This window comes from Nycticebus coucang, chromosome 2 (genome assembly GCF_027406575.1).
Source record: "Nycticebus coucang isolate mNycCou1 chromosome 2, mNycCou1.pri, whole genome shotgun sequence".
NCBI lineage: Eukaryota > Metazoa > Chordata > Mammalia > Primates > Lorisidae > Nycticebus > Nycticebus coucang.
In genome coordinates this window covers 122,592,958-122,620,021 of record NC_069781.1, presented here as the reverse complement: position 1 = coordinate 122,620,021, position 27,064 = coordinate 122,592,958, and the positions used below count along the sequence as shown (strand labels likewise).

Sequence of the window (27,064 nt, the reverse complement as noted above, 5' to 3'; positions counted from 1 at the left end):
GAGTATAAGGTTTCTGCACAGCTGCAGCTGCAGCTGCAGTGGCAGTGAGACCAGAGGCAGTCAGCACTCTCCCCCACAATCAATTGCAGTTGCCAGTTTGCAGAAGAATGCCGGAGCAGAGTGGAAAGATTTGTAAAGCGTGGACTCCTGCACTGAGTTGGGAGGTTGGATAGGAGTGCTGTCTGGAACAGAGCAGCTGAGGTTGCACCACAATTAGGTAAAAAAACTTTTACAGAAACTCCAAAATGGCGATCGGCCAGGTAGGGTTTACCGTGGTTAACAGTATAAACTGTGAATCAGGTATAAGCCTGGGAACCACTCACAGCACCACCTGGTGTCCAGAAAGTATATTGCAGCATGAATATTTTCCTACAAAAGTTGATCCCTACATCATACATATAGATATATATTTCCACATATATACAAGAATAATATTTTTGTGGTTGGTGCCTTTTTTTCTCATCATTTTCTTGGAGGAACTATCATTAATTTTTATTATTTTTTTATATATTTTTATTTTTATCTTTTCTATTTTTAATTTTTTTTCTTCTTTTTTAACTTTTTTATGAACACCACTTTTTTTTTTCTCCCTTCTCTCTTCCTCTTCTTCCCTTCCTATGGTTTCTGAGAGTGCTAACATCAGATTTCTAGAGGGCTTTTTGTTTGACTGTTCGTTTTGTTTGTATGTTTTTTACCCTTTTTTCTCAATTATTTTATGATTATCATTATTTTTATTGTAGTTGTTTATTGTTGTTGTTGTTGTCTGTATGTCTATGTGTTTCCAATTGTTTGCACATCTGTGGGCTGTGTGTCTGGTAGCCTTTTTATCTGTTTATTTGCTCATTTGGTCTCAATGAGTTTGGTGTTTCGACCTGCAATTCTGAGCTCCCAGCACTCCCCTCCACTCTCACTCTGAGGTCTGGAGACCTGTCCCCCAGAAGTCTAGATTCTTGGGTGATTTCTCGAGTGGTGGGACAGGGCCTGGACTGCAGCTGGTCAGTACTGATTCTGCGGCACAGGAGTGAGGAGACTACATTAAGCTGAGAGGGAACCACACCGGAGCAGCAGTGCCCTGAGGCTCAGAGCAGCAGCCATTTTTGACAATACAGCCCACCCACGGATATTCCGAAGCCACAGCCCCTGTCTCCTTGGGCAACCAGATGAAGCCAGGCATCTTCTCAGATGGCAACCACCGCGGAAGAGATCTGGGACTGAAACACAGGCCCCGTGAGTAAAGGGTTTGCCTGTGGCGGTACTGGCCTGGGTGGAGTGTGGGGACTAGAAAATTCATGCACAGAGCCGAGAAATTCACAGGGCAGAACTGACCCAGAGGACCGCTTTACTGAGCATAAGATGCACCCGGCCCTCAGGGGATCATCAGCCTGTAGACAAAGGAAGGCAGAAGGATAGAGCTGACCGTGCTACGAATACAAACCTGCAGGAGTAAAAATAGGGCCTGAGGCACAGGTTCTGGGAACTCAAAATAGCTTCTCTTCTGCAGAGGAATTTAGCAGGGACAGAAACAAATTCCGACAAAGTTGTTCTATTCTATCAGTAACATCAATCAGGGGCAGGGCTGGAACTGAGTGAACACCCCCCAGCCTCCATCAAGCGCCCAAGATTGTCAGGCCTCACCTCCCCCTGCTGGATAGAGGCAGAGAGCAGTGACCTGGCTAAAAGATACAGATTTCCTTGTGATTCAGGCAGGTGCAAACCCCTGGAGTATCTGTTCACTAGAGGCAACTGAGTCACAGCCCTGCAGGGCTATCAGTGACTGGGTGTGACAGAGATGCAAGGTGGGGAAGGAGGCACCAACCTCCCTGGACTAAATCATTTGCTGGGAGGGCCCTTCTGACTCCAAGGAGCACCAGAGTGAGCCACACTCGAGCTGCCAGCAGATCCTTGCTATCTAGTTGCTAGAGACCTTTTGAACTCTTCAACTTGAGACTTGGTGCTGACTGGGACAATTGATTTGGAACTTTTGATATGGGCCAATCACATGAGAAGCATCCAAGGTGGTACTCTGGTTGTGTTGTTGTGGGAAGGTTCGATTTTCCTTTTCTAGTTGTTGCCCATAGCGAGAGGGGTGTCTTACTTGCTTGTATTTCTCCACAGCTGAGACTTCAACCCAGAGTTATTGATCACCAGGATTGGACAGAGACCAGCTGAATACAAGACAGAGCTACCTAGCTCCACCACACCAAGCAGGTTTTTAGTGTCTCAGGCTGTAGTACTGTATGGGTCGTTTTCAAAGCTATAGGGGGAAAGCTGCAGTCACCAGTCTCAGCTCTTGGGCAAGGGTTGGTTAATCACTACTCTGGGAGCCCCCAATCCAATTTTATCCTACCTGCTCATCTAGCCAAGCAGTGAAAAATAATCATGGGGCAGAATCAGTGGAAAAACTCTGGCAACACAAATAATCAGAGTAGATGACTCCCCCAAGGAATGACAAGGACGAACACACCAGAAGATCCCATTCATAAACAAATGGCTGAGATGTCTGAAATCAAGTTTAGAATTTGAATGGCAAATAAGATTAACAGAATGGAAGTAAAGTTGGAATTAGAAATTCTAGGAATAATTCAAAAGACTCAAGAATTCAATGAATTCAAAGACAAAATCACCAAAGATTTTGACACATTGAGAAAAGAATTTGCAGCCCTCCACGATATGAGAAATACAGTAGAATCCCTCAGTAACAGAATGAAGCAGGCAGAAGAAAGGATTTCTGACATTGAAGACAAAGCTTTTGACCACTCCCAAATGCTCAAAGACGAAGAGAAATAGAGAGCAAAAACAGATCATTCTCTCAGAGAACTGTGGGATCATTCCCAAAAAACTAATATTTGCCTTAAAGGAATTCCTGAAGGCAACGAGGTTGCTTCAAAAGGCCCAGATGCTCTACTCCATGAGATAATCAAAGAGAACTTCCCAGACATGGCCAGAGATTCAGACAGTTTCAGAACCCCAGCATGACTCAATCCAAATAAAGCATCTCCCAGACATATTGTAATTAACTTTGCCAAAGTTAGTATGAAGGAAAAAATTCTGCAAGCAGCCAGACATAAGAAAACCATAACCTAAAAGGAGAAGAACATTAGAATGACTGCAGATCTCTCTGCTGAAACTTTTCAAGCTAGAAAAGGATGGTCATCGACCTTTAACTTCCTAAAACAAATAACTTTCAACACAAGGATCCTGTATCCAACTAAACTGAATTTCATTTATGATGGAGAAATTAAATACCTTAATGACATTCACATGTTGAAGAAATTTGCCATAACTAAACCAGCTCTCTGGGATATTCTCAGACCCATCCTCACAATGACAAGCACAATGCTCTACCACCAAAGTAAACTCACTCAGAAACTTTTGATCAAACTCCAACTTCTACACTGGCAAAAGGATTAAAAATGTCCACTGGAATTTTGAAAAACTCAATGCCCAAAATACTACCGGGCTTATCAATACTCCTAATTATGTGAATGGCTTAAATTGTCCTCTAAAGAGCACATGTTGGCTGACAGGATATAAAAACTCAGGCCAGATATCTGCTGCATACAAGAATCTCATTGTACCTTAAAAGATAAATACAGACTCAAGGTGAAGGGATGGCCATCTATAATTCAGGCAAATGGAAATAAAAAAAAAGCAGGTGTTGTAATTTTATTCTCAGATACAATAGGCTTTAAACCAACAAAAATAAGGAAAGATAAGGATGGTCACCTCATATTTGTTAAGGGTAATACTCAATATGATGAGATTTCAATTATTAACATTTATGCACCCAACCAGAATGTGCCTCAATTTATAAGACAGACTATAACAGACATGAGCAACTTGATTTCCTTTAGCACCATAATAGTCAGAGATTTTTACATCCCTTTGGCAATGTTGGCTAGATCCTCCAATAAGAAACTAAGCAAAGAAATTTTAGACTTAAACTTAACCATTCAACAATTGGATTTAATGGACATCTACAGAACATTTCATCCTAACAAACCTGAATATACATTCTTTTCATCAGCCCATGGAACATCCTCCAAAATTGATCACGTTTTAGGTCACAAGTCTAACCTCGATAAATTTAAAAGAATAAAAATTATTCCTTGCATCTTCTCAGACCACCATGGAATAAAAGTTGAACTCAGTAACAACAGGAATCTGCATACTCATACAAAAACATGGAAACTAAATCACCTTATGCTGAATGATAGCTGGGTCATAGATGAGATTAAGAAGGAAATTACCAAATTTTTGGAACAAAACAATAATGAAGACATGAATTACCAGAACCTCTGGGATAGCGCAAAGGCAGTCCTAAGAGGGAAATTTATAGCATTGCAAGCCTTCCTCTAGAGAACAGAAAGAGAGGAAGTTAACAACATAATGGGACATCTCAAGCAACTGGAAAAGGAAGAACATTCCAATCCCAAACCCAGCAGAAGAAAAGAAATAACCAAAATTCAAGTAGAATTAAATGAAATTGAAAACAAAAGAATTATACAACAGGTCAATAAACCAAAAAGTTGGTTTTTTGAAAAGGTCAATAAAATAGATAAACCTTTGGCTAACCTAACCAGGAATAAAAGAGTAAAATCTCTAATTTCATCAATTAGAAATGACAAAGATGAAATAACAACAGACTCCTCAGAAATTCAAAAAATCCTCAATGAATATTACAAGAAACTTTATTCTCAGAAATATGAAAATCTGAAGGAAACTGACCAATACTTGGAAGCAAACCACCTTCCAAGACTTAGCCAGAATGAAGTGAAAATGTTGAACAGACCTATATCAAGTTCTGAAATAGCATCAACCATACAAAATCTCCCTAAAAAGAAAGCCCGGGACCAGATGGCTTCACATCAGAATTCTACCAAACCTTTAAAGAGGAACCAGTACCTATATTACTCAACCTTTTCCAAAATATAGAAAAAGAAGGAATACTACCCAACACATTCTATGAAGCAAACATCACCTTGATCCCCAAACCAGGAAAAAAACCAACAAGAAAAGAAAATTATAGACCAATATCACAAATGAATATTGATGCAAAAATGTTCAACAAGATCCTAGCAAGCAGAATCCAGCAACACATCAAACAAATTATATACAATGACTAAGTGGGTTTTATCCCACTTGGGGGTCTCAAGGCTGCTTCAATATACATAAATCTCTAAATATATAGATTTATAATTCATCACATAATATAATATAAATATAATTTATCACATAAACAAATTAAAAAACAAAGACCATATGATTCTTTCAATTGATGCAGAAAAAGCTTTTGATAATATCCAGCATCCTTTCATGATCAGAACACTTAAGAAAATTGGTATAGAAGGGAAATTCTTAAACTGATAAAGGCCATCTACAGCAAACACACAGCCAATATCGTTTTGAATAGAGTTAAATTGAAATCATTTCCACTCAGATGAGGAACCAGGGCAAGGTTGCCCATTGTCACCACTGCTTTTCAACATTGTAATGTAAGTCTTGGACATCACAATTAGGCAGGAAAAGGTGATCAAGGGTATCCATACGGGGTCAGAAGAGATCAAACTTTCACTCTTCACAGATGATATGATTGTATATCTGGAAAACACCAGGGATTCTACTACAAAACTCTTAGAAGTGATCAAGGAATACAGCAGCATCTCAGGTTACAAAATCAGTACTCATAAATCTGAAGCCTTTTTATATACCAACAATAGTCAAGCTGAAAAAAACAGTCAAGGACTCTATTCCTTTCACAGTAGTGCCAAAGAAGATGAAATATTGGGAGTTTACATAACAATGGTTGTGAAAGATCTCTATAAAGAGAACTATGAAACTGTAAGGAAAGAAATAGCTGGAGATGTTAACAAATGGAAAAACATACCATGCTCATGGCTGGGAAGAATCAACATTGTTAAAATGTCCATATTACCTGGGGCGGCGCCTGTGGCTCAGCGGGTAGGGCGCCAGTCCCATATGCCGGAGGTGGCGGGTTCAAACCCAGCCCCGGCCAAATTAAAAAAAAAAAAAAAAAAAAAAAAAAAATGTCCATATTACCCAAAGCAATATACAGTTTTAATTAAATCCCTATTAAAGCTCCACTGTCATACTTTAAAGATCTCAAAAAAATAATACTTCATTTTATATGGAATCAGAAAAATCCTTGAATAACCAAGATATGACTCAGAAATAAAAACAAAGCAGGAGGAATCATGCTACCAGACCTCAGACTATACTATAAATTGATAGTGATCAAAACAGCATGGTATTGGCACAAAAACAGAGAGGTAGATGTATAGAACAGAATAGAGAACCAAGAGATAAACCCAGCTACTTTCTGTTATTTGATCTTCAATAAGCCAATTAAAAACATTCAGTGGGAAAAAATTCCCCATTTAACAGATGGTGCTGTGTGAACTGGCTGGTGACCTGTAGAAGACTGAAACTGGACTCACACCTTTCACCATTAACTAAAATAGACTCTCACTGGACTAAAGATTTAAACTTAAGACATGAAACTATAAAAATACTAGAAGGAAGTGCAAGGAAAACACTTGAAGAAATCAGCCTGAGTGAGTATTTTTTGAGGAAGACCCCCCCAGGCAATTGACAAAACACCAAAAATACATTACTGGGATCTGATCAAACTAAAAAGCTTCTGCACAGCCAAAAAACACAGTAAGTAAAGCAAGCAGACAGCCCTCAGACTGGGAGAAGATATTTGCAGGTTATGTCTCCCACAAAGGTTTAATAACCAGAATCCAAAGAGAACTCAAATGTATTAGCAAGAAAAGAATAAGTGATTCCATCTCAAGGGACTTGAAGAGAAACTTCTCTGAAGAAGACAGGCACACGGCCTACAGACACATGAAAAAATGCTCATCATCCTTAATCATCAGAGAAATACAAATCAAAACTACTTTGAGATATCATCTAACTCCAGTAAGATCAGCCCCCATCACAAAATCCCAAAACCAGAGATGTTGGCGTGGATGTGGAGAAAAGGGAACACTTCTGCACTGCTGGTGGGAATGCAAAGTAATACGGCCTTTTCGGAAAGAAGTTTGGAGAATACTCAAGGAACTAAAAGTAGACCTGCCATTTGATCCTTCAATTCCTCTACGAGGTGTATATCCAGAAGACCAAAAATCACTTTATAACAAAGACATCTGACCAGAATGTTTATTGCAGCCCAATTCATAATTGCTAAGTCATGGAAGAAGCGCAAGTGCCCATCGATCCACAAATGGATTAATAATTGTGGAATATTATGCAGCCTTAAAAAAGATGGAGACTTTACCTCTTTCATGTTTACATGGATGGAGCTGGAACATAGTTTTCATAGCAAAGTATCTCAAGAATGGAAGAAAAAGTATCCAATGTACTCAGCCCCACTATGAAACCAATTTATAGCTTCATATGAAAGCTATAACCCAACTATAGCCCAAGAAGAAGGGAAAGAGGAGGGGGAGGGGGTAGGATGGGTGGGAGGAGGGTAATTGGTGGGACCACACCTATGGTGCATTTTACAAGGGTACATGTTAAATTTACTAAGTGTAGAATATAAATGTCTTAACATAATAACTAAGAAAATGCAGTGAAGGCTATGTTAACCATTTTCATGAAAGTATTTCAAATTGTATATAAAACCAGCACATTGTACCCCATAATTTCATTAATGTACACAGCTATGATTTAATTTTTTAAAAAATTTTTGTTTTAGAGCCAGTCTGCAAGTCCTCTGACACCTTCTGAAACCAGCTGTCCTAACAGAAAGAGCACTAAACCCTCATTTGGGGAGCTGGCACTGACCATGAACCTCTTTAACCTCCCTAAACCTCTACTTGTCAAATTAGAAACTGTGCCCGATGGTTTCCATTGCTCCTCCCAGCTCTGCCGTCTCCTGACTGCACATGTTTGCAAAGATCCCCATATTAAAAATATGCAAATGAAGAGGCATCATTAAAACTAGAAAGAAAAGAATATGCCTATTTTTAATTTTAAAAATAATAAATTCCTTTTATTTTTTTTTTCAAATGAATACGAGGGTACCAATTTTTAAGTTACATTTTTCTCAATTCCCAGGTACCGTTCAAGTTGTAGAAGGGCCCTTCACCCAGGGGATGTGCTGAACACCCTCACAGTGTGCACATTAGGTGAGAGCCCACAAATGCCCTCCCTCCTCCTGCCAATCATCCTCTCCCCTCCTTCCTCACCCCTGTCCCTTGCTAGACTGTGAAAAATAGTGAATTTCTGAAACTCATTATTGCTCTTCTAAATTCAGGAAGGTTAGTCTCATAACAAATTAAGAGACTGGGGGGATATTTAGAGACCAGATATTGAAGCTCTTGAGGCTATTATCTGCAAGGAAAAGGATATTCTTGGATAAACTACCTCTTCATGCTGATGCCAGGAATAAAGCACAGATCTGGACATAATGCAAGCAGTTCAGTGGAAAGAGCACAACTGCAGAGCCTAACGAATGAGGAACGAATCCAAACTTCCCCATTTGCTCGTGGCTTTGAGCAGGTTGCTTAATTCTCCGTTTGCTTAGCTGTAAGATGGGGGTGGTGATAGTACATCCCAACTAAGACAACTGAGGTAAAGCCCTTGAGAAAGCTCAGTTAATTTCCTTAAATCCCAAATCCACTTGGTATATTATTAATTTATAATGAGAGTAGTAAAAGTAACAAAGAGCAGTGAAGTGATGGAATTTTGAGGTTTTTTTAATCATGGCGATCTAAAACAGTATGATTTAAAATATGATTTTTTTATTCTTTATTAAATCATAACTGTGTACATTAATGCATTTATGGGGTACAATGTGTTAATTTTGATATACAAAGTGGAATGCTTACATCTAACTGAGAGTATCTGGGGGACCTCACCTAAAATATGATTTCAAAATATGATTTAAATATTGACATCTTGCTTTATGCACAAAATGTGAACAGATGTAACTTTCTGTTTTCATTTATTATTGGAAGAACACGAGTCTTCAGTTTTGCAAATCAAAGTCCCTACATAAAATGTAGCCTTCCTAGAAGGTTGGGTTTTATTCGCATCCTACTTTGTCCCTACCAAAGACACTTAGGGTACAGCATCAGTCTCATTTGGCTGGAACTTTTGTTTCCATTTTATATGTGATAGAACTGAGATACAGTTATATTAAGTGCCTTGGTAAAAGCTGTGCACCTAATTCATGCCACACCTAGGGCTTAAACCCATTCCCCCTCCAAGGCTTGGCACTGATGTCTATGAATAAGTTCCTACTCTTGAAGCTATGCCTGAGCATTTTGACTTTTAGACAACATCAGCTCACCCTCATTACAGTCTACCCAGTCTGCCACTGTTCTTACCTGTGTTATAAAAGATGGTTGATTCGATGGTGCAGTTTTTGAAATAGGTATCAGTAGACGTAACATCTTCGAAATAGCACTCGTCAAAGAAGGTGTCCTCAAAGAGTACATGTTTAAAGTACATCTTTGTGAACCTGTGGAAAAGACATTAGCTCCTGAGTAACGCATCCGAGAAAAAAAAAAAAGTTTTGAAACCAAAGTGGAAAACACAGGAAAGCAAAAAAGGGAGAAGTGCAAGCAAGCCAGAGGTGCTGAGATATTACTTTCAACCCAGATTAGTTCCCCAGTCCTTAGCTTTTTGTGTTTTCAGTGGAGATGGGCTTCACCCAGGTATGTATGGGGCTCTGCAGAAACCTCAGGTTCCCAAATGCAGGTCAATGGGATGGAACCTGTGCATCAGAACTGCAGAAATGTGAAACAGTGTGAGATGGAAATAACATCCTTTAAAAACATGCAGGATCCTGAGCTGGTCCTAGAAGGCTCACAAGCAATATATTTGTGACAGTCTAACAATCTTGATTTTTAAAACTGTACCAACAAAGATGAAGGGAAATAGGCACTTCATTCACACTATTGGTAGAATATAGTCCGTGCAGCCTCTTGGGGAGCAATTTTGCAGCATTTAAAATGCACATTCCCTTTGACCTAGGAAAACTACTTGTAGGAATTTATCCTTGCTTCTGCTTGCTCATGAATTCAAAGAGATACACTCGATGATGTTCATCACAACGTTGCTTATAACAACAGTGGATTACTACATACATGCACACATAGTAAATGGACAGATGGAATACTGTGTAACTATTCTAGTAAATGGAGGAAATCTATATGCACTAGTACGGCACAATCATTAAGATATATTGTAATGTGGGAAAACATCAAGATGCAATATGGAGTTTATAGCATGTGACCATGCGTGTAAGAAAGGGTATGGTGCATAGGCTTCCACATATATTTGGAGAGGTTATACCAGAAACTGGAAGATGTGATTGGTCTTGAGAAGGTGCAATGGACTTAAGAAGGAGATGAACAATCTTCACTTTCTAACAAGTGCATGTATTACTTTTCCATTAAAACAAAAGTTAGTAAGGGGACAAAGCACCCAGGTGATTACACAGTCACATTTGGGAGCCACAGCACTACTTACTCCAACGCCTACATAACCTTAATGGGAAAGAACAATATTGCATTGAAAAATATATCCCACATAGAATAACATCATCCTCCATTGGCTAACTAAGCTTGGTCAAGTGTCTAGATGGGAAGCCTTTGGCTGTGTCTTTTCATTTGTGAATAATTACAACCCAACCACCCATTCCTTCCCTCACTTGTGTCTATTCATTCACATACTCATTCTTCTACAAACCCTGAGCCTGGTACTAGGTACTGGTACTAAGTGAGGTGAACACAGAGAGGAAAGACACAGTCTCTACCCTTCAGTGTAGTTGAAGAAAAAAAGGTACGAACAGACAAGTATTAGACAGTGGAGATCACAGTGGCAGGGACAGCACAGGTGCTGAGGGTCATTGTTTCCCTTCAAAGCCACCAAATAATTCATTCCACAACCATAGATGATGACCAGTGCCTTTCCCCCTTTGTGCTACCTTATGTTCTAAACCACCTCGAGCCACCTGTCATTAGCTTCTGCACAAATACCTCCCACGAAACAAAAGTCCTGAGAAAGAGTTTGTCAAAAGAGGTCCTCGGACCACTCACATCAGAATAAAATAGGAAGTTATTAAATGCACAGTTGCCTAAATTCCAACCTACACTTCTTGAACCACAAGCACCAGTGGCAGAGACCAGATTAGTGAACTAACAAAAATTTGAGAATCACTGGTCAAGAAAAACAAATTCTTTTGAAGGATTTTTCTCAGGGTCAAATATGCTCCAGGCTTTTAAACAGGGGCCTTCAGAAGCTATCATTAAACTTTCTGGGTTTCCATAGAAATATAATTGGCAAGCTTTTAGTTACAAGAAGATGCCTCTGATTTTAAAATTTGTATGCTAGATGTGTTTTCTCAAGAGAGTTATTCCTGGAGACAGTCTCTATTAATATATCCTTCTGTTTAATACAGTAATAGGCTGGTGATGTGGCCTTCAGTGATATTTTAATATTCTTCCAAGGGTGGGTGAGAAAGCAGAGCCATAAATCAGAGCTAGGTCTGACGCAGGCAGACCTTAAAAATGTATCTCCAAGTGAGTTATAAAAAGCCAAAGTTAGAAGAGAAAAAAGGAGATGGGGCCAATATATATTTTAAGAGTCTGTATATAAATCATCTCCTCTAGTCTAGCTTGTATACTGAAGCAGTCCACGATTCTTCATCCAAAATAGTTCAAAGGCTGAAAGAAAAGATAAGCCAAAGTATCTTGTGAAATTTCTGCTTTAAGGGAACAGAAGCCATCCATCAGCCAGTGTCTGTGATGGAATTTGTATCGCAAACACCTTATTGTCGTTACTCTCAGGCCAAATGCTTCCTCCACTAAGTGATCTAAGCTATGCCAAAGTCACATTAAACATGTTTTAGGTTTCATGGTGTCACCTGCAAGAAACTCAGTCTAATTAGAGATGTTTAGTGTGATCATTATCATTATAAAGGGATGGCATAAAATTACTTCACAGGGGGCCCTTGTGATCTGCTGTAAACCTGACACAGATCATATACTACTAATGGGAGTGCAAATTAGTGCAACCCCTTTGGAGAATAATGCTCACACCCTTCCACACAGCAATCCCACTTCTAGGCATATAGGCTAGAAAAGCTCTTCCCTAAGAACACTTTGTCCAGCATTAATTTATAACAGCAAAAAAAAAAAAAAAAAAAAAATTACCAATTACTTAAATGCTCATCAACAAGAAAACAGATGAATATATTATGAAATATGAATATAATAAAATTTAAATTAAATGAATTGAGTTATTTCATTTTGCTGTGAATTAAATGAAATGAAATGAAATTTAATACAATGAAATTTGTATATATATTATATTTATATGTACATATACATGAAATTTTTTTATATATAGCTGTGAATTCTAACAGAGAATTCTCCAAACCCTAATTTTACACAAAAAACAAGTTCCATTCTGTATAGTATAATAATTATATACTTGTATATATAATATAGTATGTATTTATTTAAAATTTGAAACATGTTCGATGCCTGTAGCCCAGTGGTTAGGGCACTGGCCACATACACTGGGGCTGGCAGGTTCAAACCCACCCAGGGCCTGCTAAATAACAATGACAACTACAACAACAAAAAAAATAGCTGGGCATTGTGGTGGGTGCCTGTAGTCCCAGCAACTCAGCTTGGAGGCTGAGGCAAGACAATCACTTAAGCCCAAGAGTTTGAGGTTGCTGTGAGTTGTGATACCACGGCACTCTACCAAGGGCAACACAGTAAGACTCTGTCTCAAAAATAATAATAATAATAAAATGAAATGAAATTTGAAACAGGCAAAAGCATCTAAAAGCAAGGTTCCTAGATATGTAACTATATGCAAAATGTATAAAAACATGCATGAACAGAAAGCTGCAAACTTATGACAATGGTGGTCATGTCCCCTGGGGAGGAAGAATGAACAATGTCAAGAATTGTAACAAGCACAATGAATCATGCTTAATCTATTTTAAAACCCGAAGTAAACGGACCATAGTTGATAATGTTATAAATTGTCCCTGTCCCCTGCTATACTACACACCCCATATTAGAGCTAAATCTTGTGAACTTACTTAGGTGCTCTAAGTAAGATTGTTTGTATTATTCTCTTATCTCTGCATGTTTCAAATATTTAACAATGGGAAAAAGGAGACAAAAGGAGATGAAGAAATTGTTATTTGCAGATGACAGGATTATATAACAATAACAAGAGGAAAACTGTTAGAACTAATCAAAGAGCTCAGCTGGATACAAAATAAACATCCCCAAATCAATAGGATTCCTGTTTATTTGCTATAACACGTGCAAATGTCCGACAAGAGAAAAGTGACCCCAGTTAAAGCACAAAACATCCAGGAAGATGCTCCATAGAGCTGTGCAGGACCTATATAGTAAGCTACAGTGTTTAACTGAGAAATATTGCTACCTTTGAAATATGATGTACATTATATACTAATATTACGATTTTCAGATGTGGAATCCGAGACTTAGGTCAGAGATTTGCCCAGGATGGTCGAGCTAGTTACAGACACAGTCAAGGCTGGAACCCAGACCTGGCTACTTCCCTAGATCTAGAGGCCAGAAGGTGCATTCATACTGCCCACCATAGGTGTCTTTGCTGTACTGAAACTTAGTCCCACCAGCAATGAAGAAAATTCTTGCTTATGTCCCCATAAAAGGAGTTTTAGCAGTGTAAGTGATGTTCAGCGTGATGCCTACAACTAAGCTTCTCTTTTCTAGTTGTGGGGGCTGTCAGTCTCTCTGCTGCCCCTGTCCCTGTCCCCTGCTATACTACACACCCCATATTAGAGCTAAATCTTGTGAACTTAATTCTCATTTGGAGCTATTCACCTCTGACCAATAATAAGAACTCAAGAGTTTCCTCCTATTCTTATGGCAAATCATCGTCGTGAACAGTTACTTGTTCCCATTGGAGTTTCCAACCCTGAGTAGACCCACAGTCAACTTCCCTTTCAGCCGTGAGGAAACCACAGGATGAGGACATGACTTCCTGAGTCACGACCTATCTGAGACAGAAATCAGGGGCATTTCCCCAATGCGTAAGAGATTTAAGTCAGATAATGCCCCTTCTCAATCCCACTCCTCACAGACAAAAGCCCTGCCAGGAAGAAATTTTTTCCCGGGAGGAGAAAGTATGTAACTAATTAGTTAATACATAACTCTGAGATGAAACTCTATCCTGTTTTTAATTAGTAATTCGGCCTGACATTTTGGTTCAGGGTTCAAAATATGAACTTACTGTTTACCTTTCCTATACTTTTCAAAAACTCAGAAGTTCTAAAGCAAAAGCTGCACGAGTACTCGGAGCTCCCAGACCCCATAAAACACACGGGGAGGCTGCATGCAGGCGATGGGCTGGGAGCCGGCAAAGCTTGGCTATGCACTTTGGTTTCTTCTTGGAGCCAAAGGGATTGGGATTTCTATTACAGTAGGGTAAGGTTTAGGTTTAAGGTAAAGTCTGAATTCCTGCATACACGAAAGTCATTTTTCCTGAATTTGTGATTGTCAATAAAATAATTCATGGCCAGGCGCCTGTGTTCAGTGGTTTGGGTGCCTGTGTTCAGTGGTTAGGGCGCCAGCCACATGCACCAGGGCTGGTGGTTCGAACCTGGTCCAGGCCTGCTAAAAAAAAAAAAAAAAATTCAATCTAAATTTTAAATCATCCAAGTGTAGATAAATTCAGAGGGAGGAGTACTGGTACAGATGAGAGAAATGACCAAGGAAGCTAAAAATCCTCAGTTTATTGGTGGAGGCTTGCCAAAGATGATCCATCCAGGTTCTCAAAGGTAAGGTGTTTTATAGCTCAGGACCAGCAGATGGCAGCATAACTCAAGAAAGGAAGCCAGGTGCAGTCATTCCTTAGATTCCTTAAAACAGTCACATACCAATTGCAGAGGAGGGCCAGGGACATGTGAAAAAAATGTCTCTTCATTGGAGACTTCCCCCTCCACTGGTATGTGACTGTTTTAATCAGTCCAGGAAAAAAATAACTTTTTTGTTGAAACAAGTTGTGGGGGAAGAATGGAGGGCTGGAATAATGAACTTCAACTGATAGTGGTTGTACTTTTAGTATCTGTTGGTTAAAAATTATATACTATACGATAAAAGTTACACTTAACTCATAACTTTTGAAGGAATCTCTATTTTAATAACACGAAACATCTACATACATTTAAAGCATAGAATCATGGTGGAACAGCTACGTGCAGAATATTTGCATCAACTCCCAGACAGTCCTTGCCCCATCCCCAGGCATGCCCAGAACTTGGCACTAACTCTGTGGTCCCCAGAGGTGTGTGTGGCTCCACAAGATGAGACCTCCACTTTCATCAGGCCTTGTGTCCTCCACGCTCCCACCCAGAAGTTCACGGAAAGCTTGGAGAAGCTAAGAAAAGTTAAAAGGACAGAGGGGACCAAAGTCACCACTTTCTGCAGAGTGAAGTCTTAGAAGTCTACAGTTGCCTGTTAAAAATCACGAAGACTATGGCACTGTCATTAACTTTCTAAAGCAGAAAACCTCACGTAAATGGGAATGAAGCATTTCCAAATGAAACAACACTTGTAGCTGCCACGAATACAGGATCTGGAGTGCAAATGCCTGGGCTGGAGGACAGACATTTCTATTTCTATTAGCTGTGTGTAATCAAATGCTCTAAGCTTCTGTTTCCACACCTGTAAAATAGAAAGTATCTGTCTCGTTTCCTGGAGTTTTTGCGAGGACTCAGTGAGATAATCTGTGGAAGGCACTCATGCCAGCACCCGGCCTTCAGCAGTGCTCAGTGAGGCTGCCTGCCAAGTCACTATGACTGGTAACTTGTCACCAGTGTTGTTACTATTGCTATTATTACTCATATCACGATAGTGTATCATCGAACATTATGAACTTCAGAAATGAGGTCTCCCTTAGGAAAAGAATGGTGTCATATCATGGGAGACATCTAGTCGTCCATAATGTCCCTTAGTTTTCATTGTTTCCAAAGTGTCCTAGGAAAGCAAGAGCAACATTTCTTCCTTGGCAATGCCAACATAAGATCTCTGGACTTACAGAAAGAGCTCAGAGAGTGAACCATTTGGGGAGAACTGCCTAAAGAGCTCAGAGAGTGAACCATTTGGGGAGAACTGCCTTCCACCACCACTAGCACTGGAGCTACCATCCCTGGAGTGGCCACTCTCAGTAGAAGACAATGTTGCTAACCTGTCTACACAAAGGATGTGTGGTTGCATAGACAGGTAGCTACATAGATGGCTGAGATGAGCTTCAGCATAGTTAAAAACTGTCTGAAAAGTTGAGCCCTATGGCCAATGCTACTTAGTCCTAAACTTCCTTTTCTAAAGGTCTCCTGTGTGTACGAATCCTATTTCCCCTCTTATCACATACTTTTCTAATTAACAGTGAACCTTTGCTAAAATCTGGCCTAAAAGAGCCATGTGGACAGCACTGAAGGAGGTACCCTTCCTGGACTTCATTAAGCCGTCCGTTCCTTTCCCTAAGTGGCTAACAGTCACCACAGGGAGGAACTTTACTGAGACACCAGGCACAGCGGTGGTGCAGATATGGGAGGCAGGACAGTCACTGGAGGTAAGAATTCCTGGTGTTGATTTTGTACTGAGGTAGTAAATACAGGGCCATGAATGCCTCTGTCATTGAACCAACTGGGCCATGGTATTTCAGGTGCCACCACATAGCCCACAGTCACTTACTTTTCATTCACAACCCAATGAGCTTGCTAAGTACTATTCAAGAAGGGAAACAGCAGGGGAGAAAAAGTTCAGCTTAGAGAATAATGTGGCCTGTGGTGAACTTGGCTAACGTCCTGCCCTGACCCATTTAGAGGCCTTCAGAGGACGCCTGCAAGACACTGTCTACTTCGTTTATCTCAGGACTAGAAAGGAGTAAGATGGCTTGAGGAAGCAGCCCCACAAATATACAAACAGGGCTTCTCTAATACTCCACTGATTTTTTTTTCTCCAAAGAACAACCACCCTCCTGGCTGACCATGGACCACACTGAGCAACCTTCCAAAGTAATATTAGGTGAAATAATAGCAAAATGTAACACTATATGAGACCTGGCACAGTGAAGCTTCCAGAATCAAAGAAAAAACTCAACACTCAGGTCACGGATTGGTTCAGGGACCTCAGCAGAAGAGCTCTGGGCCCTTCCTCAAGCCAGGCACCATCAATGGAACATAGCTATCTGCTAACATCCATTCAAGGTTCAAGTTCTTGGGAAAGATGACCAGATTAACTGTCCTCAGTCAAATGTCTCCATCCTTGGATTAATTAGCTATAGGAGGTTAGGTTGACAGAGAGTCAGCACATTACAGCCACCGCCACCAGGGGAATCATTGTGTGTCTGGCAGCCACGATAAGTTGTGATGATTGACGACAGCCTTGGAACACATTCCCTTGCTGCATTTAATTCTTCTTTTTCCAAAGCCACTCTCCCAAGGACAGTCCCCAGGACTGTCATCATTTTCTGAGGAAAGCTCACTTACTTATCATTCACAAGTTTCCCACGCCGGTGAATCTGGTTTTCCATGGTGAAGTTGATTGTGGCACCATACACGTGCTCATCGAAAAATACCTTCATTTTAGACTTGTATTCTTCATCTTGGAAATAGCGGATCATATCAGGGAACCAGACCGTCAGTCCATAGTAACTGTGATAGAGAAGACAGAATTTAGGAGCAACATCATGATTAATTCTTTCCTGATCACAGTGTATGTTTTTGACTTTGTGTAGACCAGACTCATTGTAAACATGTTAAACTTGGCTCATTATTAGAAAATTTAATAATATAACTCATCACATTAGTAAGTCTAAGGGAAAAAATCTTGACCCCTTCCACAGATGCTAAAAAGAGATTTGGTTATTTGGTTAAAAAAAATTATTCTTCATAAAAATATCCATAGATTAGAGACTGATGGACACTTTCTTTCTTTCTTTCTTTTTTTTTTTTTTTGACATAGTCTCAAGCTGTCACCCTGGGTAGAGTGCCATGGTGTCACAGCTCACAGCAACCTCCAACTCCTGGGCTCAAGCGATTCTCTTGCCTCAGCCTCCCAAGTAGCTGGGACTACAAGGCACCTGCCACAATGCCCGGCTATTTTTTGGTTGCAGTTGTCATTGTTGCTTAGCAGGCCTGGGCCGAGTTTGACCCCACTACCCTAGGTGTATGTGGCTGGTGCCCTGCCAACTGAGCTACAGGTACCACTCAGACACTTTCTTTTTTTTTTTGTAGAGACAGAGTCTCACTGTACGGCTCTCGGGTAGAGTGCCGTGGCGTCACACGGCTCGCAGCAACCTCTAACTCTTGGGCTTACGCGATTCTCTTGCCTCAGCCTCCCCAGCAGCTGGGACTACAGGCGCCCGCCACAAAGCCCGGCTATTTTTTTGTTGCAGTTTGGCCGGGGCTGGGTTTGAACCCACCACCCTCGGCATATGGGGCCAGCGCCCTACTCACTGAGCCACAGGCGCCGCCCACACTTTCTTAACATATAAAAAATATATATACATCAGCCAAGAATGTTAGTAAATAGGGAAATGTGAAAGACATTCCTATTGATGTCAGGAACAAGACAAGGCTGCTCTTATCACCACCAGTACTACTTAATACTCTATTGTAGGTCCGAGCCACTCAGACAAGAAGAATGCAGAAACATAAAATGGCAAAGCAAGACGTAACACTATCACTATCTACAGATGATATGACTTTATACCTAAAAAGAAACTCAAGATAAACCAAGTCCAAAACATGGGCATTAAATATGTAAAAAGATGCTCAATCTCACTATAAGAAACGTAAAAATTAAAACCACCCTGTTACCATTCCTCACCTACCAGATAATAAACTCTCACAGTTTGTTAAAATGCTTTGTGGGTGAGATTGTAGGTAAACACACACTCTCATACACCACTGCGGAAAAGGGAAAAATTGTACAACATCATATGGAGGAGAATTTGTCAGTGCCAAAAATGTATTACCCTCTCTGATAGATTTACCTCCTCTGATCCCTTAATTCCATGTCCAGGAATCTACTACACTGATAAGCCAGCCCAAATACAAAGTGCCTACAAACACGGTTACTTATTGTGGCACGGTTTCAGTAGCCAAAGTCTGGAAACTTCTGAAAAGTCTAGCAAAAGGCCCTGGTTGAACAAAGCTCAGTGCTGACTGTGGCTGGGATGCAGATAGCTGTGCTGCTGTACAGAGGAATGAGGGCAAACTGATTTAGGAGCATGGAGAGAGCTTCAGAATATGTCACAAAAAGCAGGTGCAAAAACAATGTGTTCCTTTGAATAAGAAAAGGAGAAAGAAGTACGAATATGTCCATAATTATTTGCTTACATTGGCAAAAGAAAAAAAACCCACTGGATGCTAAATAGGAAAAATTTTTTTTTAAAGTTTCTATTTAGGAAGCAGAAGGGAATGGGTAGGGGGGAAGGGTTTGATGCCAGATTTCTCTACTGCTTCAACATCTGAAATTCATTACCTAATCCACATAATTAAATGAAACATAAATAAATGTAAATAAAACACATATCAATGAATTGAATTGTAGTGCCTGCCATATTTGGCGTCTGGAATGTTCTTTCCTAGTTTGAATCGAATGAGTGGAGGGAGAAAGGGTCAGGCTTCCTTCACACCTGCCTCAGCCTCCCAAGTAGCTGGGACTAGAGGCGCCCGCCACAACGCCCGGCTATTTTTTGGTTGCAGTTGTCATTGTTGCTTAGCAGGCCTGCTCCGAGTCTGGAAGGTCAGGTCTGCATGAACAGGTACTGGAAGACATTCTGTCTTCCTGTGTCTTCCCCATAATCAAAGAGGTCATTAGAGTCGATTTTATTTCCTGGGGAGATGGAGTTGTCTTTGGGCACCGGCAGTGGTAAACAAAGCAATTTCATAGATGGAAGTTTCAAATCTTGCAAATAGTTCCCAACTTACAATACCAGTTTATTGAGCACTTATTATGTGTCAGAAACTAATGCACAAACTTTATAATTATGCAGTAAAACAGCCCCATAATGTAGACGTGGGCCCCAGACTCACACAAAAAGAAGAGTCATGTTATTTGGAGGTCCATGAAATGACTGGGGTAAGAACTGCTGGTAAAAAGAGGAACCAGCTAAGCACCAATTGTATTATATCTTAGTTTTCTTTACCATAGGATACAGTATTGCAGAGTGTCATCTATGTAATAGGATGGCTGCCAACTCAGAACTCAGCCCCTGCCTTCTCCTGGTGAACAGGGACTTCATTCTATTCAGGCATCAACTGGAGAAAGGTACCAGTATTTTTAGCTCTGAGGTGAATCCTGATTAGTCCAAAACCACTGGGAGATCCCATATCCTTTGCCAGGGATTAGTTTACCCAAAGAATGTGACACACACATCTGGCTCATACAACAGGAGAGTGAGTTGGCTGTGGGGCTTTTGAAAGAGATTCCATTGATGTTAAAAAGGAAGCTCAGCAATTAACAATTAATTAACAATAGCGATTAGTTAAAAATTAACAACCAGTTAACAAGACCAGATTGCCTGCTTGAAGTTGGTTAAGAAGGTAGATCTTAGCTGTTCTCAAGACACACGTACACACAAACATACACACACAAGAAAATGATAACTATGTGAGGTGATGGATATATTTATTAGCTTGATCATGGCCATTATTTCACAATATTTATGCATATCAAAGCATCAAGTTGTATACCTGAATTTATATACTATTTATTTGAAATTATGGGCGGCGCCTGTGGCTCAAGGAGTAGGGCGCCGGTCCCATATGCTGGAGGTGGTGGGTTCAAACCCAGCCCTGGCCAAAAACCACAAAAAAAAAAAAAAAAATGAAATTATACCTCAATAAAGATAGCAGGAACAAGAAAAAAAAAAAAAAACTCAGGGAGTAGCAGCCTCTTCCTCTAACAGTTTTCCTGCCCCCAAAGGATGCCTAGAACAGCATAGGCACGTGGCCACCACAGTGAGAGCAAGTCGGAGGCTGAAACCCCTGGAGACTGCCTCTCTGCAGAATTCTTGTTACAAAGGATAAGAAGTTTCCTTCTTGTGGGAGCTGCTAGAGTGGGTTGCCAGTTACTTGCAGCCAAAAGCATCTGATCTGATGAAATTCACTTAGTTAGAACCGATTGCAATCTTCAAGGTATACATGAGGCAACCGAAGCATGGGGAAAATGAGGAACTTAAGTAAAGGAGAACATACCTTAAAGCCATGGTAAACCAGACCACGGCCAGAATCAGAGTGTTCATTCTGTAGGGCCCCATCACACAGTACAGAGCATTGTCCCAGACCTATAACCCAAGTCAGAGAAGGACTGTTAGAGGCTAGAATATGCAACTTGAAAGAGCTTATTTCTCACATTTTCTAATATGCCGCCTAGGAACCCATGGAGAGAGCAGGCCCTCAGTTATCCACCACTTTGGAGAGCAAGTCTATCCAAATACAAGGCAGGCGCTTCTCCTCTCATGGGCCTCACACTCTGACAGCCGGATAGCATTTTCCCTGGGGACACAATGGGCCACAGATGTAACTGAAAGCAAACTGAGATAGGATTTTAAAGCACTGAAAAATCTTGAGCAGTGGTTTCTCTCCCTGCCTAAAGAGCAGGCCTCATTCCAAACATTTACCCACCATACACGGTGAATACTATCCAGTCTCAACAGACTGGCCAGTGAGCTGCCTCTGGGCCCCACAGCTGCCTTGCTCCTGCCTGCAGGAGCTCCAGAGAAATGGCATTGCCCGTCATGAAGAATCTTTCTCAGAAATATGAACAAATCTCAAGGGGATGTTTATTTCACTCCCTTCTTTCTTCCACGGATTATTTAAGGAGAACTTGCTAGACAGAAGGAGGTTTACTCAGACTAGACATTTTACCTACATTTAGAATCCCTGTCTTGGGAAAGAAAATAAAAGAAAAGAAAAGGCTTAGAGAGTTTGTGGCTCAAAGGCACACAGCAAGTTAGAGGCAGACGTGGGCGGGCACCCAACATCCCCGCCCAGGGCCTCTTCCTCCCCGCCACACTGACGTAGGAGGATGTGGGTGCTCAGAGTCTTGATTCTTCATCCACTAAGGTGACTCCCACAGAGCCACCCTCTCATGCAACCCATGTTCCCAATCACACCTGCTTGAAAATGGTGTTGAATCTGACCAGCCAGCGCTGATACCAAGTTCCTGTTGCACTTTGGATCTCAATGAATTCATCCATTTGCTTGGGAGTTTTGATGTTGGAAACCTGAAAGGCAAAGATAAGTTAAGGAATCTTAACCCCATGTGGTGTCAGAATTTCCTGTGCAGTGTTTAATTGAATGTAACTGATTTTATTAACTGGAGATGTCTTTGAGGACCCTCTAGTTCAGTGATTCTTAACCAAAGGCATGCATGGCATCTCTAGTGCATCTTTCTCAGGTGCATCCGTCCCACTGGAGGCAAAAGGAACCAGAATCTTTTCACTAAGTCACTTTGGGAAATTTATATTCGTGGGTCCATACTACACTGAATTCCCATTTTTCTCTGATCTGCTCACCGTAGAGTTGATGCCGCCTTAAAATTCACAAGTCTGCCCTTAATGGTTATTAACAACCCATGTAAGCAATGGTGGGAGGAAGGGGCATTGCTACTTAAGATTTTATTTATTTTGTTTTGTTTAGACAGAGTCTCATTCTGTTGCTCTGGACAGAGTGCCACGGCATCATTACAGCCCACGGCAACCTCAAACTCTTGGGTTCAAATGACCCTCCTGCATCATCCTCCTGAGTAGTTGGGGCTACAGGCATCTGCCACAATGCCTGGCTAGTTTTCTATTTTTAGTAGAGCTGGGGTTTTGCTCTTGATCAGGCTGATCTCAAACTCCTGAGCTGAAGCGATTGTCCCACCTCAGCCTCCCAGAGTGCTAGGAGCCACTGTGCACAGCCAACTTAAGGTATTTTAAAGACACAAGAGAGTAAGAGAAATCATGGCCTCCCCGGTAGAAATCAAAGAGATAAGGAGTGGGGATAAGGTTGTATATCTCAGCGTTCCCCTCAAGGCTGTGGAAAATGTTAATCTGTGTGTAGGTGGACCCAATAAGTAATCCTGGCCCAAGACAGTCACTTTCCAGTTAATCAAATGTTTAAAGCAACCATTGACTTGCATAACTAATCACCCTGTGAAGGGTATTCCTGGTCACAGAAACTCTTTTAGTCAAGTTTTCAAAGTGCAATGTGTGAACAACCTCCTCTAATTCATAGAAGAAATGGAAGGGCACCCTCAATTCAGAAACAGCTTCCACCACCAACTCCAACAAACCTTTTGTCTGAGGTATAAAAATGAGTCATACGAGCATCTCCATCTCTTTCTTCAGCCAAAGGACTGAGAACCGAGGAGACAAAGGAAGAGAAATAGAGATGGGGGCTGATGGATCCATCTGGAGAAAAACAGTTCCTGGTTGTGGACCTGGACTCATATTTCCTAAGTGCTAGGTCTAAGACAGTACGACTTTGCTTTTCTAAACCCTAAAAATAGTGGTTCTTAGATATTGGGAGGGCCAAGAACTCATTGGAGAATCTGGTGCAAACACAGGCTCTGTTACCTGAAATCTCACATACATAAACCCGCTGTGAGCACCCTGGACTCACCATCCTGCCTTCCACAGCTACAACACAGCTGGCTCTGCAGTGCAACTCTTGGCTGGAGCTGGGCTTCAAGCCCCACAGATATTACGAATGAAGGAGGCCAGAGGAGAAGCTGGCACCAAATTCAGAAGCACCTTAAAAACCACCCCAAAGCATTAAGATATTCACTCAAAAGAAGTTTTTTCTTTCTTTGCTGCTCAGGGGGAAAATGAACACCCTTTCTCTATGGATTTGGAAGTGGGTGTGTTGATAATTTCAAGCACAATTACCCTAATTTAGAATAAATGAGAATACTTATCTTTGATTCAGTCTTAATTAGAATATGGCCTGTGTTACCCAACCCCTGCAGAACATAGATTTACAGCAGAATACGTAGACTTCTTCCCTTTCCAAAGGTGTCACTCAGGACACCTGGCAGGTGGTAGTTCAGAAGCTCCTGAGGCATCTAGTAATGTTGATAGGACCAGGGCTCCCAGGAGGCACCAAGTTAGCATGAGCACAAGCTGAGATCCTGGCCTGCCCTAAGCGTGCTCTCTTTCTCCCAGGCCACTGACTACATTCACTGATGGGAGGAATAAAACAAGTAACACCGGGTGGCACCTGTGGCTCAAAGGAGTAGGGCATTGGCCCCATATACGGGAGGTGGTGGGTTCAAACCCAGCCCCGACCAAAAACAAACAAACCAAATAAAAGAAACAAAAAACCAAGTAACACCATCAAGTTGAGCTGAATATTCACACCTGGCTGGGGACCACAGGTCAGCTCTCTGAGGTCAGTCTGTAGATATCACTCTCTCGTTTTTTCCTTTTCCTGGCCCATCCTGTCATGTACTACTATATAATTAATATGAGCAAGTCAGTATAGAACGCCATAACCTCAATCCCTTGTCCTGTTGGGTAGAAACTCCTAAAAGCAGAAGGTATCCCTCAACACCGAGTAACTGGCACTTGTGCTGGGATGAATCACAATTCCAACATTTCACAGCCCCCTACTCATTGTTTTCTGCCTGAACTGTCTTCCTTGGACAGACTTTCATCCCTGCAATGAGGAACCCTGGTCCTAATGTAAAAGGCTTAACTTTGTCTTGGAAAAGTGAAGATTGGGAAAACCACTTAGGTATTTTAGGAGGATTAGAATTGAGGAAATATGTCATCAAGAGATTTTCCACAGAAGTTGTAATTTGAGCTAATTTATGAAAAAATATATTACAACATATTTTAGTAATAGTTAACATCTTCATAGCTCTAAAGTCCAAACCAGGCAGTATTTTAGGTGCTTTCCGTAATCCTTACAACAGCCATATTTACAGATATTATTATCACTGTTCTCCCCAGTGAGGAGACTGAGCTACAGAGAAACTTGCTGAAACCACACAGCTAGCAAGTGTCAAAACCAGGACCTGGGCCCAGACTGCCTGGCTCCAGGTACAGACACTTAGCTACCATGTGGTCCTACCTGAGAACCAGGGGTTTTAACTAACAGGTTAACAAGGACAAATGTTTTACCCAAGACCGCAATTATGGAAGCTGAAGAATCAAAAGTAGTGAATCCAAGGTAGCTGGGAGTTAATACAGAAGGGCTCCCTTGAGAAAATAGATTTGAAGAATGTCTTAAGGAGGGTTATAGAAACAAATACACAGGGGCATCTACAGCCCCCCGTTGGCCAGAGTTACACAGCATCTCTGTAACTAACAGGACATCTTGATGAAAATCATCATTTACAGGTTTTTAAATGAGCAAGAAACAAAATTCAGTCTAATACTCAATGTTGGTAAGGATATAGAGAAATGGATCCCCTATAGCTTGTGGCACTGCAAATTACATCGAAATGTAATTTGGTGATATGTCTCAAGAGCTGCAAAGATCTCCATACTCTTTGAGCAAGTAATTTTATTTCTATAAGCCTACTCTTAGAAAAGAAAGCTAGAACATGAAGGGGAAGGAACCATATGCATAAGAAGGTTAATTGCAATCATATTTATAGGAACAAGACAATAAAACCTCTAGCATTTGAGACATGTCAGGAAAACGGTATGAATGTTCCTAACATTAATGTTCATTATGAATACTGTTCATTATGAATACTGTTCATAATGTTCATTATGAATACAATAAAATGATTATGGGCACTGTATTGTTAAATAATATGTTTATGTAAATCTACGTATGTGCACGCTTATCCCGACATGAATATAGTTGTCATTTTGTTGTTGTTATTGTCATTGTTCTGTTTTATTATTAGTCATTCTTTTTTAATTATTTTTTATTAAATCATAACTTTGTACATTGATGCATTTATGGGGTTCAGGATACTGCTTTGATATACAATGTGAAATGCTTACATGGATCTAAGTAACACAGCCATCACAATTATATTCATTTCTTAATAGTTTTGAAATGTACCATTGTCTCATGCACATTGGGTGAGGTCCCCCTAATAGTTGTTCATTTTTTAACTATTAGCTACCTATAGAAAAGTCCAGAAGGACACCCATCAAAATGAAAAAGTAATTATGATAACGTGATAGGAATATCCGAGTTTTTATTGTTTTTGACAAATTTTCTGTTCTGTGCTTATATAATAATTTTTTTTTTTTTTTTTTTTTTTAGCAAACCAAAACAGTAAGGAAGAGAACAGCTTCTTCTGGGCATGAGGCTGCCCACACTCACCGTGAACACCTTCTCTGGGGTCCCCTTGGCCCTCATGTTGGTGTCATGGACTTTCTTGAGAATCATCCAGGCCTCATCATGTTTGCCCATCTGGTAAAGATCAAGGAAGGAGATGTGAAAAAGTCACCTCTGAATACACCTGCTGCTTGCTCATCAGGGGCGGAAATCCTACAAACTGACAGGGAATCCTGTAATCTGGAGGGTGAGGTAACTGGGCATCGACTCACTGCTCTCTGATGCTTGTGAAAGACTAGGACAAGTTTCTGTCCTCCGCTGTTCTTGGAAGGATAATAAGATTGTGTTTTCAAGTTGTAAATATCAGATATTATCATTATTCCATACAGGAGTAAGCACCTGCAGTTGTAAGGTTGAAGGGACAGGGATGAGAGCCATGTTCTATGCTGATGAGATGAAGCAAAAAGCAACATGCCATGGGCTGAATTGTGTCCCCACCAAAAAAGGGTATGTTTGAAGTCCCAACACCCCAGGGACTTTACTTGGAAATAGGGTTGCTTAGGGTGTAACTAGTTATATCTCCTCATTCAAGAGGACGATGTCTTCATAAGAACACAGCTGAGCAAAGACAGGGTCACACAGAAGGCCGTGGAGGATGAAGGTCACTGTCAGAGTGATGCGGCTGCAAGCCAAGAAATGACAAAAATGGCCAACAAGCTGCCAGAATCTGGAGAAGGCCACAGGCAGGATTCTCCCCTGCAGACCTAA

At 40.8% G+C, this 27,064-nt stretch overlaps 1 protein-coding gene across 5 annotated transcripts in view; it reads right to left on the bottom strand.

The window, feature by feature from the left end:
* SV2B (synaptic vesicle glycoprotein 2B) overlaps positions 1–27,064 on the bottom strand; it is a 179,381-nt gene that overhangs the window by 11,906 nt on the left and 140,411 nt on the right. For all 5 annotated transcript variants that reach the window (XM_053581748.1, XM_053581745.1, XM_053581747.1 and 2 more), the window contains exons 6-10: positions 26,342–26,431; positions 22,183–22,293; positions 21,263–21,351; positions 17,546–17,710; positions 9,363–9,496 (exon numbers count right to left, since the gene is read on the bottom strand). In XM_053581748.1, coding sequence (XP_053437723.1) covers positions 9,363–9,496; positions 17,546–17,710; positions 21,263–21,351; positions 22,183–22,293; positions 26,342–26,431 — 589 coding nt within the window. The remainder of the gene's footprint in view (positions 1–9,362; positions 9,497–17,545; positions 17,711–21,262; positions 21,352–22,182; positions 22,294–26,341; positions 26,432–27,064) is intronic.